Below are 16,527 nucleotides of genomic sequence, written 5' to 3'. Positions count from 1 at the left end.
TACAGATTTGTGCCACAAAGGCCCAGCTTGGATTAGCTGTTAAGTAGATAAAACAATTCATTAATAAAGTTTACTTTAAAGAAATGCTTGGGGGCTGGAGAGATGGCTCAGCAGTTAAGATCAAACACGTTCTGTTCTTTGAGAAGACTGGAGTTTGGTTCCTAGCACCTACATCAGGTAGCTCACAACCGCTGCTAACTCTAGCTCCAGGGAATCCAGTGGCCTCTTCTGGCCTCTGTAGGCACTTGCATAAATGTGCACACACACAAACATGCATACATAAATACAGATAAATACTTGTAAAAGAAATGCCTTTGTTTGTTTGGTAGGTAGGGTCTTACCATGTAGCTCCTGTTGGCCTGGGACTTGGTGTGTAGACCAGGGTGGTCTCAAACTCCAAGATCATCTGCTTCTCTCTCCCATGGTGGCATTAAAGGCATGTGCCACCACACTTGGTCTGATAAAGCTTTGTAAAAGGAGTCATTTCTGTGATTTTCATGTCTCATCTATATGGACTAAAAAATCATGTTCATGGCAAAATAATTTGCCATTACTTAATACCATTCATATCATACTTAGGCAGAGGAAAATAAACAGATTTTAAAAAGTGTTTGAGGGCTGGAGAGATGGCTTAGTGGTTAAGAGCACTAGCTGCTCTTCCAGAGGTCCTGAGTTCAATTCCCAGCAACCACATGGTAGTTCACAACCATCTATAGTGGGATCTGGTGCCCTCTTCTGGCCTGCAGGAATTTGTGCAGGCAGAACACTGTATATATAATAAGTCATCGCTTCTCGGCCTTTTGGCTAAGATCAAGTGTAGTATCTGTTCTTATCAGTTTAATAAATAAGTTATTTATTTATTTATTTATTTTTATTTTATGTGTGTTGTTGTTTTGCCTGTGTGTATGTCTGTGTGAGGGTTCAGATCCCTTGGAACTAGAGTTACAGACAGCTGTGAGCTGCCATGTGAGTGCTGGGAATTGAACTCAAGTCCTCTGGAAGAGCAGCCAGTGCTCTCAACCACTGAGCCATCTCTCCAGCCCAATAAATAAATCTCCCCCCCAGACGGGGTTTCTCTGTAGCTTTGGAGCCTGTGCTGGAACTCGCTCTGTAGACCTGAGTGCTAGGATTAAAGGTATTCGCCACCGCCGCCTGGCTCCAATAAATAAATCTTTAAAAAAAAGTATTTGAGTGTTGTATTACAGTCTTGAAAAGTGAGTCTTTTGATCATATTATTCATCTCTCCACACACAGTATTTGGAAATAAGAGTCTTATGTTTATTTATTTATTTGTTTGTTTATTGATTGGGCTTTTTGAGACAGTTTCCCTGTGAAGGTCTGGCTGTCTTTACTATGTAGCCCAGGCTGGCCTCAGAGATTTACCTGCCTCTGCCTTCTGAGTGCTGGGATTAAAGGCATGCAATACCTCCGCCTAGCTTTTTTTTTTCCTAATTTATTATTTATTTTGTGTGAATATTTTGCTCGCATGCATGTATGTGCACCATGTGTGCCTGTTGGATCCCCTGAAACTGGGGTCACAGATGGTTGCAAGCCATTAATGTGGGTGCTGAGTATCAAACCCAGGTCCTTTGTAAGAGCAACAAGTGCTTTAACTACTGAGCCATCTCTCCAGCCATATGTATATTTACAAGACAGAACAGCTTATAGTTGGTCACTTAGTGGAAAATAAACATGGGAGTGCATTTATACATATGTCAGGTACTTTTCTGTTCTGTGATAAGACCCCATGACCAAGACAGTTATAGAAGAGTTTATTTGGGCCAAGCTGTGGTGGCGCACACCTTTAATCCCAGTACTAGGGAGGCAGAGCCAGGAGGATCTCTGTGAGTTCGAGGCCAGCCTGGGCTACAGAGTGAGGTCCAGAATAGGCACCAAAACTACCCAGAGAAACCCTGTCTTGAAAAAACTTAAAAAAAAAACAAAAAAAACAACCAACCAAACAAAGAGTTTATTTGGGCTTACAGTTCCAGAGGGCTCGAGTCCATGAGGGTGGAACAAAGGCTTGGTGGCAGGAGCAGGAAGCTGAGGGCTCACATCTTGGACCGCAGGCACAAAGCAGAAAGTGAAGACAAGGTCTTCAAATTCTGGAAGAGCACCTTCAGTGCTCCACTTCTTTCTGCAAGGCCACACCTCCTCAGCCTCCCCAAACAGTGCCATCAGCTGGAAAACCAAGTATTCAAATACTAAGACTGTGGGGGCATTTCTCCTTCAAACTACCACAGTACGGATAGGCTTTTAGGTAGATATGAATCTATGAAAGTAAAAGCCAGTGTTTATGTTTGATTAATTATATGGATTCAAAACCCAGTTTCACTTAAAAAGAGCAAAATAATTTTGTAAACTGGGAGTGTGGTGTTTATATTTCTTTATTATTTAAGTAGCAGTTTATCAGCCTAGCTGACGTTTCTCTTTATACTATTAGGGTGAAAGCTTAAAAACCACTAAAACAACTCTCACTACAATATCCAGCCATTAAAACAGACCCCATAGGGGCTGGAGAGATGGCTCAGTGGTTAAGAGCACTGACTGCTCTTCCAGAGGACCCGGTTCAATTCCCAGCACCCACGTGGCAGCTTACAACTGTCTGTAACTCCAGTTTTGGGGATCTGACACCTTCACACCAATGCACATAAAATAAAATTAAATAAATTATAAAACAAAACAAAATAAAAAAACAAACCCCAAAGCCTTGTAATGTTGAGGATGAAACCCAGTGAGTTGTGTATGCTAGCCAAGGCTGCCACTGAGATGCCCCACAGCTTAGCACTAACGGTCTTTATAGATTGCACATCACATTGTTACCAGGTTATCTTGAAACAGAATTGTCTCTCTAACAACCTTCTTATCTTTGCTACTGTAAGAACATTCTGTTATAATGTGAATATTCCATTTGTCACTAAGATTTAGAGACAGAGGTATCCTTTGGAATTATTATGGATGTGCAGAGTTTCTGTTTCCAGAATTCTGATTAGATGTAATCTCTGTGTCTGAAGGGTGCCATCCTCACCGGCCCTCCAGGGACTGGTAAGACGCTGCTAGCTAAGGCCACAGCTGGAGAAGCCAATGTTCCCTTCATCACCGTCAGCGGATCTGAATTTCTGGAGATGTTTGTGGGTGTTGGTCCAGCCAGAGTAAGTCTTGTTCTGTTCTGATGATGGAACTTCTTTCCTCCAGTCCATTGCCCCTGGGTGTGGACTGGTGAGGATGACCCTGTCCCTGGAGCCCCCAGAGTGACTCTCACTGGTCACTTGCTCATTCCGTCTTCCAGGGCTATACTAGCAGGGCCTGTGTGATTCCCATCCATCTCCCTCTCCCAGCCAGTACTGTAGGCCATTCTTCAGATAATTTATATATTTCAGTAAGTGGCTTTACTTGGTGGGTCATTTCTTTTGGTAGCAACTTTATTGAGGCATATTTAGTAATTGATATGCTGTACACAATTGACATGACTGTACAGTTAAATGCTTTTTAGATCTGTGCAACTGGTAATGCATTTCAGTCACTTGAAGAAGCAGCCCAGGTCCATCTCCCAGCCCTAAGCAGAATCCAACATCTATAGATTTCCTGTTTCAGACATTTCAAACCAGTGGAATTGGACAATGTGTCTTGTTTTGTATTTTTAAAAAATAAGCTGGGAGGAGGCAGAGGCAGGAGATCTCTGAGTTCAAGACCAGCCTGGTCTACAGAGCAGGTTCCAGGACAGCCAAGCTTTTACACAGAGAAACCTTGTCTTGAAAACAAAGTTATTTTTATTTTATGTGTGTATGTTTTTCCGCAGTGCCCACAGGGATAGAAGAGGGGTCGGATCTACTAGACCTGGAGTTGCCCCTTGTTTTGTTTGTGGTTTTGTCTTTTTGAGATGGATTCTTGCCATGTTGCTTAGGTTGGCGTTGAATTCCAGAGCTCAGGTGACCTTCCTGTGTGCACTTTCTGAGTAGCGGGACCACAGCATGCACTGCTGCTCCCAGTGTGTGGTCTCGTGTGCCCGGCTTTCTCACTCAGCACGGGATTTCAGGTTACCGCAGGATTTTCCCAAGAGCCTCTGCCATTTCCACCAACACTGAAATACTGTGACACCAGTTGCACTTCGACAGCATTTTTTTTTTATTTAACATTTTAGACACTGATAAAATATGCAAAAATTAAAAAAGAAGTATCTCTTTAAAATAGTAGTAGTAGGGAATACAGTGGACCCCCGCTGGCCTGAAGAGCAATATGCAAACCCCTTTACTTGAGAGCTTTACAGGGGTACCAAGTCCAGTTAAGGCCAGGAGCTGAAGCATTGGGCTTGCGGGCAGGAGTCTGGATCACTGCTCTAGAGCTGGGACTGGAGTTCTCAGGGGGACGAGTTCCTTTAGAGGGCAGGGTAGGAGTGAGAATCCAGAATCCAGGCAAGAAGGGGTAACAGGAAGCCGGGCTGTGCACTTGGAATGGCTTGAGGCTGGCGTTGTTTTCCCTTCTGTCTTCCCAAGTTGTGGCCTGAAGAGGGACAGCCAGGTGCAGGGGTGCCAGCCGTGGCCCCTGTTGTGAGTTGTGCACAAGAACCTCATTGTGAGCTCTGTGTTGGTCAGCTGGTGGGTGTGGAAACCAAGCCCTGTGTGAGGCTTAAGAGTCCTTGCTTGTTAGTAGCCTTGAGCGTAAAGTGTGAGCCTCGCAGAAGCTGACTGCCCAGCTCAGGGTAAGTGTAGAGATCAGCTACAGTGTGTCTGCAGGACAAGGTACACAGTACTGATTTGTTGTGTTATAAAAACCTAGCCAGGACACAAGTGTGGGTTACCAGAAATGATAATTACGTACCTTATGATAGTCACCGTTACTATCATTTCCCACTTCTTTGCTCCTTAAATTTTTTAAAATTATTATTATTATTATTATTATTATTATTATTATTATTATTTTGGTTTTTCGAGAAGAGTTTCTCAGTGAAACAGTCCTGGCTATCCTGGAACTCACTCTGTAGACCAGGCTGGCCTCGAACTCACAGAGATCCACCTGCCTCTGCCTCCCCAGTGCTGGGATTAAAGGCGTGTGCCACCACTGCCAGGCTAAATTATGTTTTTATTTATTTATGTGTGTGGTGTGTGGTGTGGTATGTGTGTGTGTATGTGTGTGGGCATGTGTGTGCCACAGCATGTACAGGACAGCTTTCCACTAGGTGGGTCCAAGAGCGCAAACTCAGGTCTGCGGGCTCAGTGGCAGGCACCGATAAGCAGAGTCCTCTCAGCAGCAGCCCCACTACTTACAACTGAAAATATCTGGATATAGAATGTAAATCACAGAAAGAAAGATTGGGGCTTACTGGTCTTTTGAGAAGGAGCAGGATTTTACCTTGTAGCCCGGCTGCCCTCCATTGTGCAGTCCTCCTACGCCAGCCTCCTGGGTTTGTCAAGTACAGGTGTGTGCCACCGTGCCCTGTGTTGCTGTGAAACTAGTAACACTGACCTACCAAGTAACCCACGCTCTTTCTGTCAAGGTCCGAGACTTATTTTCCCTTGCTCGGAAGAATGCCCCTTGCATTCTCTTCATTGATGAGATCGATGCTGTGGGAAGGAAGAGAGGTCGAGGCAACTTCGGAGGGCAGAGTGAGCAGGAGAACACGCTCAATCAGCTGCTTGTGGAGATGGACGGTGAGCGAGCAGTCGCCCTTCCCTGAGAGTGAACTTCCAGTTGTCCTGATCTCTGAATGAGGATTTGTATTGGGACACTGCCCTTAAAAAGTAAAAAGCATTCTCTAATGGCAGAGCACCAGCTGCTCGGCCAGAGGATCTGAGTTCCAGTCCCAGCATCCACATGGTGGCTCACAACCACCTGTAACTCCAGTTTCGGGGATCCAGCACCCTCTCCTGGTCTCCACGGGCACGCACCTGATACACATACATCCTTGCATCTAATGCTGTTTTATGCCAGTACCTTAACTAGCGTCCTGCCTTAACATTGGTGGTAAGATTATATTGACTAAGAAAATGGGTGAATGATGAACAAAAGAGCTGATTATGGTTCTGAAGTATGACGAAAATCCAAGTGCAATGAAGTGTGGATTTGGCAAACATTGAATACAGGTTCGTTCTTTGTGGACTTGCATTTAAGTTGAAAATATCCTAAGTCTAGAGTACAGTGAGTACCCTGACCCACAGAACCTCCTACTGGGCCGTACAACGCACTGTAGAGTGGGTTCTTAAGGGTGGTAGGCTGACTGGGAGTTGCAGCTCGCTGCTGCCATCCAGTGAAGCTGGAGGGGATCCCACCCAGCAGTGGTGGTCCTGTGAAAGAGGCAGATTCAGACTGAAGTGCAGTTTGACTGACTGGGCATCACTTCTACCCCGTCCTTGAGGGCCACCAGTACTCCTTAACCTAGAGGAGCAGTCATTCTCTGCTGGCCAGCTTTGTTGTCGGTTAAGGAGACAATTTCTGGGGCTGCTGCATCCTTCCTGCTGGGAGGTGTGTGGACACAAAGAGAAGGCACAGAGCTAGGCATCATGCTGGCCTAGATGAGGAAGCCAGACACAGTATCAATGTGAAGTGGATACCTCGCTCCATTCTGTCCAGTCAGGTCACCCTTCAAGCTTTAAGTTCAAATTGGAGTGCCACATTGGGGTACCAGCCCGTGCATTCTTGTAGTGCCTGTGTCCTGAGGTTGGGGTTGGAGGAAGGGTAGCAACATTTGAGAATGGCTGAGAAAACTGAGCCATTTGGGGGCCAAAGAGATGGCTTAGTAGTTAAGAGCATGTACTACTGTACCAAGGATTCCAGTTTCCTTTCCAACAATCCAGTTGTTCAGCTTAGAACTATCTTTTTTTTAAAATTTTTTTTATTAAGAGATCTTCTATTCATTTTACATATCAACCTCAGATTCCCCTGTCCTCCCTCCTCCTGTCCCTGAATCCATCCCCCATGCCCTCTTCCAAGGCAAGGTCTCCCCTGGGGAGTCAGCAGAGTCTGGTACATTCAGTTGAGGCAGGTCCAAGCCCCTCTTCCCTGCACCAAGGCTGAGCAAAGTGTCTCACCATAGGCACTAGGTTCCAAAAAGTCAGCTCATGGAGTCCCATTGCCTGGGGGCCCCCTAAACAGTTCAAGCTAAACAACTGTCTCACTTATCCAGAGGACCTAGTCCAGTACCATGGGGGCTCCTCAGCTATTGGTCCACAGTTCATGTGTTTCCACTAGTTTGACTAGTTGTCTCGGTGCTTTTTCCAATCATGGTCTCGATATCTCTCGCTCATACAATCCCTCTTCTCTCTCGTCGATTGGACTCCTGGAGCTCTGCCTGGGACCTGGCTGTGGATCTCGGCATCTGCTTCCGTCTCTGGATGAGGGTTCTGTCATGACAGTCAGGGTATTCAGTCATCCAATCACCATAGTAGGTCAGCTCAGGCACCCTCTTGACCATTGCCAGTAGTCTATGGTGGAGTCATCTTTGTGGATTCCTGTGGACCTCCCTAACACTCTGCTTCTCCCCATTCCCATGGTGCCTTCATTTATCATGGTATCTCTTTCCTTGTTCTCCCACTCGGTTTAGAACTATCTTTTTACTTGGACAGCTTACAACCACCTGTAACCCTAGCCTCTGAGTTCCAAAGGGTACCCCAACTTACATGTAATTAATAGCAAAAATAGCCGGGTGGTGGAGCACGCCTGTAATCCCAGCACTATGGGGCAGAGGCAGGCAGATCTCTGTGAGTTGGAGGTGAGTCTAGTCTACAGAGTGAGTTCCAGGACAGCCAGAGCTGTTACATAGAGAAACTTTGTCTCAAAAAACAAACAAAAAAAAGCCAGTTGGTAGTAACACGTCTTTGATCCCAACACTCAGGTAGAGGCAGGCAGGTCTCTGTGAGTGTGAGACCATCCTGGTCTACAGATCCAGTTCCAGGACAGACAGGGCTATGCACAGAAACAAACCCTGTCTTGGGGAAGGAAAAAAAATCTGAAGAAGGAAGAAAACTGCTGAGCATAGGGGTGTAGCACTAGGAGGCAGAGCTAAGAGACTCACCACAAGTTTGGTCCACATAGTAAGTTCTAGGCCAGCGTTAATATAGAGTGAGACTCTGTACCTTAAAGAGAAAAAAATAAATTAAAAGTATGAAAATTGATTCTTTTTTTTTTTTTTTTTTTTTTTTTATTATGTATACATATTCTGTAATGCCAGAAGAGAGCAGATCAAATTTAATTTTAACATGTTGTAAGAAAAAAAACAAGTTTAAAAGTAGAAAATTGATTCTTAAACTGTGCCAGGTAGAGGAAAGGGCTAGAGAGAGAATGACTAGTGAGTGCCAGGTGGGTTTTTAAAATTTATTTATTTTGTATACAGTGTTCTGCATGCACATATCCCTGCAGACCAGAGGAGGGCGCCAGATCTCATTACAGATGGTTGTGATCCATCATGTGGTTGCTAGGAATTGAACTCAGGACCTCTGGAAGAACAACCAGTGCTCTTAACCACTGAGCTATCTCTTCAGCCCCAAGTGCCAGGTAGTTATAGAGGACTCATTTCTAGTCTTCTGTAACACAGCAGGCTAACCACAGTGTGTAGAGGAACAGAACTGGAGGGGGAGGGGAATATATATATATATATATATGAATTTATTAGAATGGCTTACAGATTATGGTCCAGCTAGTCCAACAGTGGCTCTCTACCCACGGAAAGTCCGGGAATCCAGTACTTCAGTCCATGAGGCTGGATGTCTCGGCTGGTCTTCAGTATATACCAGAATCCTGAAGAAGTAGGTCCTAATGCAAGTGAAGGGAGGGCAGTGAGGTAAAGAGAGAAAGCGTCCTTCTTCCGTGTCCTTTATGTAGGCTGCCACAAGAGGGTATGGTCCAGATTAAAAGGAGATCTTCCCACCTCAAAAAATCAGAATTAAATTGAGTGTTCACGCTTCAAATGATTTAATTAAGGAAAAAAAAATCCCTCACAAGTATACCTAGTTATTAGGTCTTAGTTAATTCCAGATGTAGTCAAGTTGATAACCAAGAATAGCCATCACAGCAGCTGACAATAATAGTTTATTTCAGAATAGCTAGCAGAAGGCATTTTCAGTGTTCCTAGCACAGGTCTAAGTGTCTGAGTGATTGATCGATATCCAATTATCCTGATCCAATAATCACACGTTATTTCTCATGCTGAAGAGTTATATTGTACCTCATTTATACATCAAGTGTGTTTCAGCTAAAATAAGTATTTCTAAAAATATGAATAAATATTAGCGGGCTGGAGATATGGCTCAGAGGTTAAGAGCACCAACTGCTCTTCCAGAGGTCCTGAGTTCAATTCCCAGCACCCACATGGTGGCTCATAACCATCTGTAATGAGATCTGGCATCCTTTTCTATATACATAATAAATAAATCTTAAAAAATATTTTTTAAAAAATTTAAAAAATATTGGCAAAAACTTTAATGTGTGATTATTATAACTAAGAACAAGGTGACTAGTGAGAAAAATAGTTCAAGTTTTTGGCTTAAAAAGTACTAGATAAGGATCTGGAGAGACGGCTCAGCCATTCAGAGCACTGACTTGCTCTTCTAGAGGATCTCAGCTTGATTCCCAGCACCCATGACAGGTCACCATAATCTTTTAATTACAGTCCCAAGAGATCTGACACCCTCTTCTGGTTTCCACAGGCACTGCACACAGACATACATGCAGGCAAAACACTTATACACATGAAAAATTTTACAGTTCTAGATAATAATAGAAAACAATGTCTGATACGGATATGGATTTATGATGCGCATCTACTGCCAGCTAGTCTTGTTTTCTGTCCTATGTTACTTAATTCTGACTCCACATTTTAATTACCACCTTTTTAGGCTTCAACACAACCACCAATGTGGTCATCCTGGCAGGCACAAACCGGCCGGACATCCTGGATCCAGCTCTTTTGAGGCCAGGCCGTTTCGACAGGCAGATCTTTATTGGTGAGATGGTATTCACTAAGTTCAGTCTTACGTTTTGTGGTAGAGATGTGTCTCACTGTGATCTTCTTTTCTCCTAAAATAATTTCTAAAGGACCCCCAGACATAAAAGGACGAGCCTCGATCTTCAAAGTTCACCTTCGGCCCTTGAAACTAGACAGTGCCTTGGAAAAGGAGAAATTGGCTAGAAAACTGGCCTCCTTAACCCCGGGGTTTTCAGGTACGTGAAATTGCTGCTGTCTTTAAAGCATTTTTCAGTCACTGGCAAGCACCAGGTCTCTGTAGTTACTCTCACTTGGGGCCTTCGTCAGATGTTTTTACCTTTTAATTATGGGAAGCTTCAGATATGCACATAATTAGAGGATACAGTAAATTGAACCTGAGCACTTTACTAGTTTGGGGAATGAGCAGGTAGCGATTAACATCCAGGCACTCTGCGTTTGGACCCCACCCTCTGCCTTCATAGTGGATTATGAGCAGCTCCTGATAGCATTTCACTCTATCCATAAATCTTTTAGGATTTGCTCTCAAGTGTCTTTTAACAGGTACTGATAGAGATAGCATGCTGCATTGCCACCAGTACTAAGAGTAAATCAGTGGCTTGTGGTGTGTTGACATGGTAGCCCAGAGGTCACTATAATTGAACTTTGAAACAGTGTATCACCTCGAGAAGAATCTACCAGCATCTCCTTCCACCTCTAGGCCTGGACAACAGTCATCTTTCAGTCCTTCCTTAGAGGTTTTTCTGTCTGGACAGTTTATATAATTGGATTATGCAGTGTGTTACCTGCTCGTGTTCACTTAGAATGCTGTTTGAGATTGGTCCGTGTGGTAACACGTAGCAACCTCATTTGTTTTTCTAGTTATTCGTTATCTGATTGTGGATATGTCGTGTCTCATTCAACCTGTTCTTCATTTGATGGCATTGGAGTGGTTTCTACTTTGTGATTGTTATGAATAACGCTCCTTATATTCACCTACAGATTTTTGTGCAGGTATATTAATTTCTCCTAGAATTGCTTGATTAAGTGATGAGTATGTATTTGGCTTTTCAGGAACCACCAGGCTATTTTCTAAAGTGGCTGCATCATTTTAACTTTTCACCGTAGGCTATTAATATGTCTGCCAGTTTCTCCATATCCTGTCTCTCTTCTGTCTCCCCCACCGCTGGTTTTGAGATAAGATCTAGCTATAAAGTCCCGGCTAGTCTGCAGATTGCTAGTTAACAGCCCAGGTTGATGTGAATTTGTGGTGGTCCTCTTGCCTCAGGCCTCCCAGGGTTGGGATGACAGACTGAGCCATCTCAGTTTCTCTGTCTTTTTATTGTAGTAATAATCCTAGGGGTGTAAATTGGTGTCTCATTGAAGTTTTGATTGGGTATTCAATAAACTATTGTATGAAGTATTGCATTGTTTCTATAGGTTGTTTGCTGTTGATTTCTAGCTTTATTTCATGGTGATCTGATAGGATACGAGAAATCGTTTTGATTCTTCTTGATTTGGGTGCTCTATATTTGTTGGATGAAATATTCTATAGATGTCTATTAGGTCTTTTTGATCTGTGGTATAGTTTAACTAACTCTGAAGTTTGTTTTTAGTTTGGATGATCTATCTAAAGGTGGAAATGGGGTGTTGAGATCACCCACTATTACTGAACCAGGGGCTGCCTGACCTTATACCCAATACCCACGAGTGCTTCTTTTGTGAAATTGGGGGCCCCATGGGTATTTTAATATTCACAATTTATGTCTTCTGAAGAACTGTCTCTTTATTAATATGTAGTTACTATCTATCCCTTCTAATTTTGATTTGAGGTTATGGTTAGTGTTGATTGTCAGCTTACAGGATCTGGACTCACTTAGGAGACACCTGTAAGCGATTACTAGCATGGTTAGCCTGGATAGCCTGTGAGGTTGATCAAGTTGTTTGAGGTGGGGATACCCACCCTAAAGGAGTAGGGCACCATCTTCTGGTCTTGGGTCTTGGACTGAATAAAAACAAGGATGCTAGCTGTGCATCGGCATTCACCCATTTCTGCTTTCTCACTCGAGACACAATGTGACCTATGTTTAGGCCCCTGCTGCTTCCCCACGGTGGTAGACTGTGCCCTGAAACTGAGCCCAGATAAAGCAACCTCCCTGCCTCTCTCTGTCTCTCTCTCTTCCTCACCTCCCTCTCCCTCTCCCCCTCCCCCATCTATCTCTCTTTCTCTTGGTTTTTCGAGACAGGGTTTCTCTGTGCAGCCCTGCCTGTCCTGGAACTCACTCTGTAGACTAGGCTGGCCTTGAACTCAGAGATCTGCCTGCCTCTGCCTCCTGAGTGCTGGGTGGGATTAAAGGCGTGCGCCGCCACCGTCTGGCTGGAATGTCGTTTTAGTCGATTTTAAAATATCCCATTGTTTGATGGAGCAATCCTGGTTTGCAGTTTCTTACTCATGTGCTCTGTGCTTTCTTGACTTCATATTACTTGGATGTGTTTGCTTTGGTGGGTGAGTTAGCTTTTTTCTCTAAAGCTTTTAATGATTTCTTTGTGTTACATTTTGACATCTTGATCTACTGTGTTGTGGGGAGATTCTTCTCTGGATGTGTGCATTTGGAGCTCTAAAACCTCCCTATGTTTGTATATCCATTTCTTTCTAGAGATTTGGAGATTTTTCTCTGAGTATGTTCACAAAGTCTTTAGTATTTATCTCAGTTCTTTCTGTTCTGTAGTCTTAAATGTGATCTCCTGATCTTATCCCTGAGTTCTTAGGTAAGTCTGTTGGTGATACTCTCCACTTTATTTTTTATTTGACTCATTAATAAGTTTTTCCTTTTAAAATTTGTTTAGTTGTTTCAAATGATTCCTTGCTGGTTTTCCTCCATATTGTTGCTGACTTCTCGTTCATTTTCCTGACTTTACCTTCGTGCTGTCGTCCTTTCCAGGACCTAGATTGAGTTCATTTGGTCATTTTTATTACTAAGCTTTCTAAGTTACCACCTGGCATTTTATCTCTTTCAGTATCTTTGATTCAAGTATTTGAGGAGTGACACAAAATTCCATGAAAGTATGAAGGTGCATGGAAAATAATAAGAGTCTTTCTTAAAAACAATAAAATAAAAATATAAAAATACTTCTAGGCTGGAGATATAGCTTAGTCACCCTGGGTTTGATCCCTAGTACCACATAAAACAGGTGTGGTGGCACCCTCCTATAATTCTAGCACCGGGGGTAGGGGTGTGTGTGTGTGTGTGTGTGTGTTGTGTGTGTGTGTGTGTGTGTGTGATGTAGAGGGGGTGGGGAGGCAGGAAGATTGGGAGTTCAAGGTTATCTTGGGCTACGCAGAGATAAATAGTAATTGTTCCTTATTTGTGTGTGTGTTTGGGGGGTATGGGAGGCACATGCTATGGCCCACGTGGTGCTCAAAGACAAGTCACTTCTCTCCTTCTACCTTTATACGTGTTCTGGGGCTTGAACTCAGGTCATCAGGATTGCATTGTAAGCGTTTAACTAACTGAGCCATCTTGATTGACCCCTGACAGTGAACAGTCATGTTTCAAGAAGAATAAAAGTTGTAGTAGTTTGCTTCTGAGTCTTTAGAAATTGAAGTGTTGGTCATGTGCCCTCGGGGAGGGAGGGTCAGTTGCGTGAACTTGTGCATTCTTGGTGTTTTGAGGAAGTGTTAATGTGTATGAGAGTTTCACTTCAATGGCGTCCCTTGCTTGTACACCAGGGGCCTTGGCTGGCTGTGCTTAGAGTCACAGTCTGCAGGCTGTGCTGTGCTGCCCTACCCTGCAGACCCGAGTTATGTCCGCTGGGGTTGTTAGGGTCTAGCTGGAGGGTGAGGGCCTCTCAAGGGTAGTGAGGGTTGGGGAAGGAATCTGAACAGGCACAAGACCCGTGTGGAGCTTTTCAGTCTCCTGTGTGTTCATCGTCCTGCTGGAGTGATCGGGCCGTGATGTCACGTGTTCACTGGAGGGGCAGTGTGCAGGAGGCAGTGGTCCAGGGTCTGACTGCCTGCTGGCTGCGGCTCAGCGCTGACTCAGTTCTCCTCAGAAGGAAGGTCTTCTCCCAGCACGAAGGGTGGGGGGCTGCCTTTTCCTGTGCGCTCCTGCCCACGTTTTCTGTTCCTGTCAGCCTCTGGCCCTCCTGTCCTCCACTGCTTCCTTCCAGAGCTGTCTCTCACCCTGGGCCTGTGGCAGTTAACTCAAGTCCTGACTAGTGATTGTCTGTGTTCTTAGACCTCTGGGGCAGCTCAATTTGAAATACCAGGTTCCTTCCCTGATGGCACCTGACTACTTACGCCAGTCACCCACCACCTCGCCAGAGCCTGACCCCAGAGCAGAGTGGTGAGGCCCGCGCTCGTTTGTGGGTACCACTGCCCGTCTCGCCACACCACTGCCCGTCCCGTCACACCACTGCCTGTCCCGTCACACCACTGCCCGTCCCGTCACACCACTGCCCGTCCTGCCACACCACTGCCCGTCCTGCCACACCACTGCCCGTCTTGCCACACCACTGCCTGTCCCGTCACACCACTGCTGCCACTGAGGAGGCCTCTGCGGCTCTGCCCGCCTTCTCCCTGGGCGGCGGCTCTGCTGTGCTCTGTGCTCTCAGCCATCTGTCTGTCATCACCATTGTGACTTACGGAAGCCTCTTTCTGTCTTTTGAGTAAATTCCACTCTTTCTTACCCTGATTCTTCTCTTTCCGTGGGTCACAGAGGCAATTTCTTGTGGGTCATCTTACCCAGAAGAACTATACTGTTTAAAACTTGTTTACTTAGCATGTTATAGCTTACTTGTGTTAACACATACCTAATCTGAAAATTCCACATAAAGCCATTACAGGCCAAACAAACATGTGACAAGCTTCACATTATATAAGTTCAGTCTGTTAGCCAAACGTACTAGATTGTTTTAATACAGGTTTATTATATGTTATATAAGCATGTTGTCTAACATGCCCATAAGTCGTTTTCCCAGCAAAGATGGTGAAGCTAAGAAAATTAATGTGCATTAAAAATACTGTCATTGGAGACCCGCAGCCAGACATCAGGTGGAGCTCAGGGAATCCTGCAGAAGACGGGGAGGAAGGATTGTAGCGAGCCAGAGGGATCAAGGACACTGCAAGAAAACCCACAGAATCAACTAACCTGGGCTCATAGGGGATCACAGAGACTGAACCGACAACCAGGGAGCCTGCATGGGACTGACCTAGGTCCTCTGCATACATGTGACAGTTGTGTAGCTTGGTCTTCTTGTGGGGCTCCTAACAGTGGGAGCAGGGCTGTTTCTGAATCTTTTGTCTGCACTTGCAACCCTCCTCTTCATACTGGGTTGCCCCATCCAGCCATGATACAAGTGTGTGTGTGTGTGTGTGTGTGTGTGTGTGTGTGTGTGTGTGTTCAGTCTAACTGCAACTTGTTATGCCATGTTTGGTTGATGTCCATGGGAGGCCTGTCCCTTTCTGAAGAGAGACAGAGGAGGAGTAGATGGGGGTGGTGGTGAGGAACTACGGCCAGGATGAGAGAAGAATAAGTTTTTAAAAAATTAAAAAAAAAAAAAATACTGTCATTGGGCTCAGTAGTTAAGAGCACTGACTGCCCTTCCAGAGGATCCAGGTTCAATTCCCAGCACCCACGCAGAGCTAACAACCATCTGTAACTCCAGTTCCAGGGGATCCAGTGCCGTCTTTTGGTCTCTGTTGGCACAGCATGCACATGGTGCACAGAATATATGAACACAACACATTCATGCGCATGAGTAAAGTGGAAATTTAAAACTACTGTCATAGTTTGTCGTTACCTGATCCACATTATCTACTGTTAAGGTGAACCGTCGTCTGTGGTTACCTGTTTGCTACTAATTCTCTCCTCTTAGCTCACAGGGCCAAGATTATGTAGGCTTGTACTTAACACTAGAGTAGTTTAGGATCCTTGCAAACCCCTTGGATTATGTTTCAATTAAACCCCTTCTCAGACTCGCGATGGGTGAGATCCATGTGGGTCTGGTCCTCCCTAGTGTGTGATTGGTCAGTCTGAGCATGGTTTTGTGTGTTCATTTGTAGGAGCTGATGTTGCCAATGTCTGCAATGAAGCTGCTTTGATTGCTGCGAGACACCTTTCAGATGCCATTGATGAGAAGCACTTCGAACAAGCGATTGAGCGAGTGATTGGAGGTGAGGCAGTAGAGTGTAACCCAGGTCAAGAGTCTAATGATAGTCAACATGTTAGGTGGTATGTGGCTGTAATCCCAGCACTTGGAAGGTGAAGGAGGGGGATCTCAATTTTGAGCCCACTCTAGGGTAAATGGTGAGACCATATCTTTTTTTTTTTTTTTTAAAGCTCATAAAAGAAAGTTTCAGCGCTTGATTTCTCTGTTTTGACAAGATCCACAAAGAAGTGTATCCCCACAGCCGTGGGGCTCACTATGCCATCTCCATCCAGGCTTACCTTGTGCTTTCTTGTGTCTGAACCCTTCCTTCTCTGAGGCAGAAAGGAGCTCGCCTGTTGACAGAGCTGCCTCGTGAACCAAAGCCTCGTGTCTTGTAATAATGTGGCGTACTGAGAAGGGAAGAGGGCCTCTGATGGACTGTGGGGAGATGGTTTGTATTCAGA

At 44.7% G+C, this 16,527-nt stretch overlaps 1 protein-coding gene and 1 pseudogene across 1 annotated transcript in view; both read left to right on the top strand.

Moving 5' to 3' along the window:
* Afg3l2 (AFG3 like matrix AAA peptidase subunit 2) overlaps positions 1-16,527 on the top strand; it is a 47,456-nt gene that overhangs the window by 19,277 nt on the left and 11,652 nt on the right. Inside the window, exons 9-13 of the mRNA XM_028856189.1 lie at positions 3,015-3,152; positions 5,495-5,648; positions 9,828-9,935; positions 10,027-10,152; positions 15,978-16,088. Coding sequence (XP_028712022.1) covers positions 3,015-3,152; positions 5,495-5,648; positions 9,828-9,935; positions 10,027-10,152; positions 15,978-16,088 — 637 coding nt within the window. The remainder of the gene's footprint in view (positions 1-3,014; positions 3,153-5,494; positions 5,649-9,827; positions 9,936-10,026; positions 10,153-15,977; positions 16,089-16,527) is intronic.
* Positions 785-874, top strand: LOC114682363 (annotated as a pseudogene).

This window comes from Peromyscus leucopus, chromosome 19 (genome assembly GCF_004664715.2).
Source record: "Peromyscus leucopus breed LL Stock chromosome 19, UCI_PerLeu_2.1, whole genome shotgun sequence".
Lineage (NCBI taxonomy): Eukaryota > Metazoa > Chordata > Mammalia > Rodentia > Cricetidae > Peromyscus > Peromyscus leucopus.
This window is presented reverse-complemented; position numbering and strand designations above follow the sequence as displayed.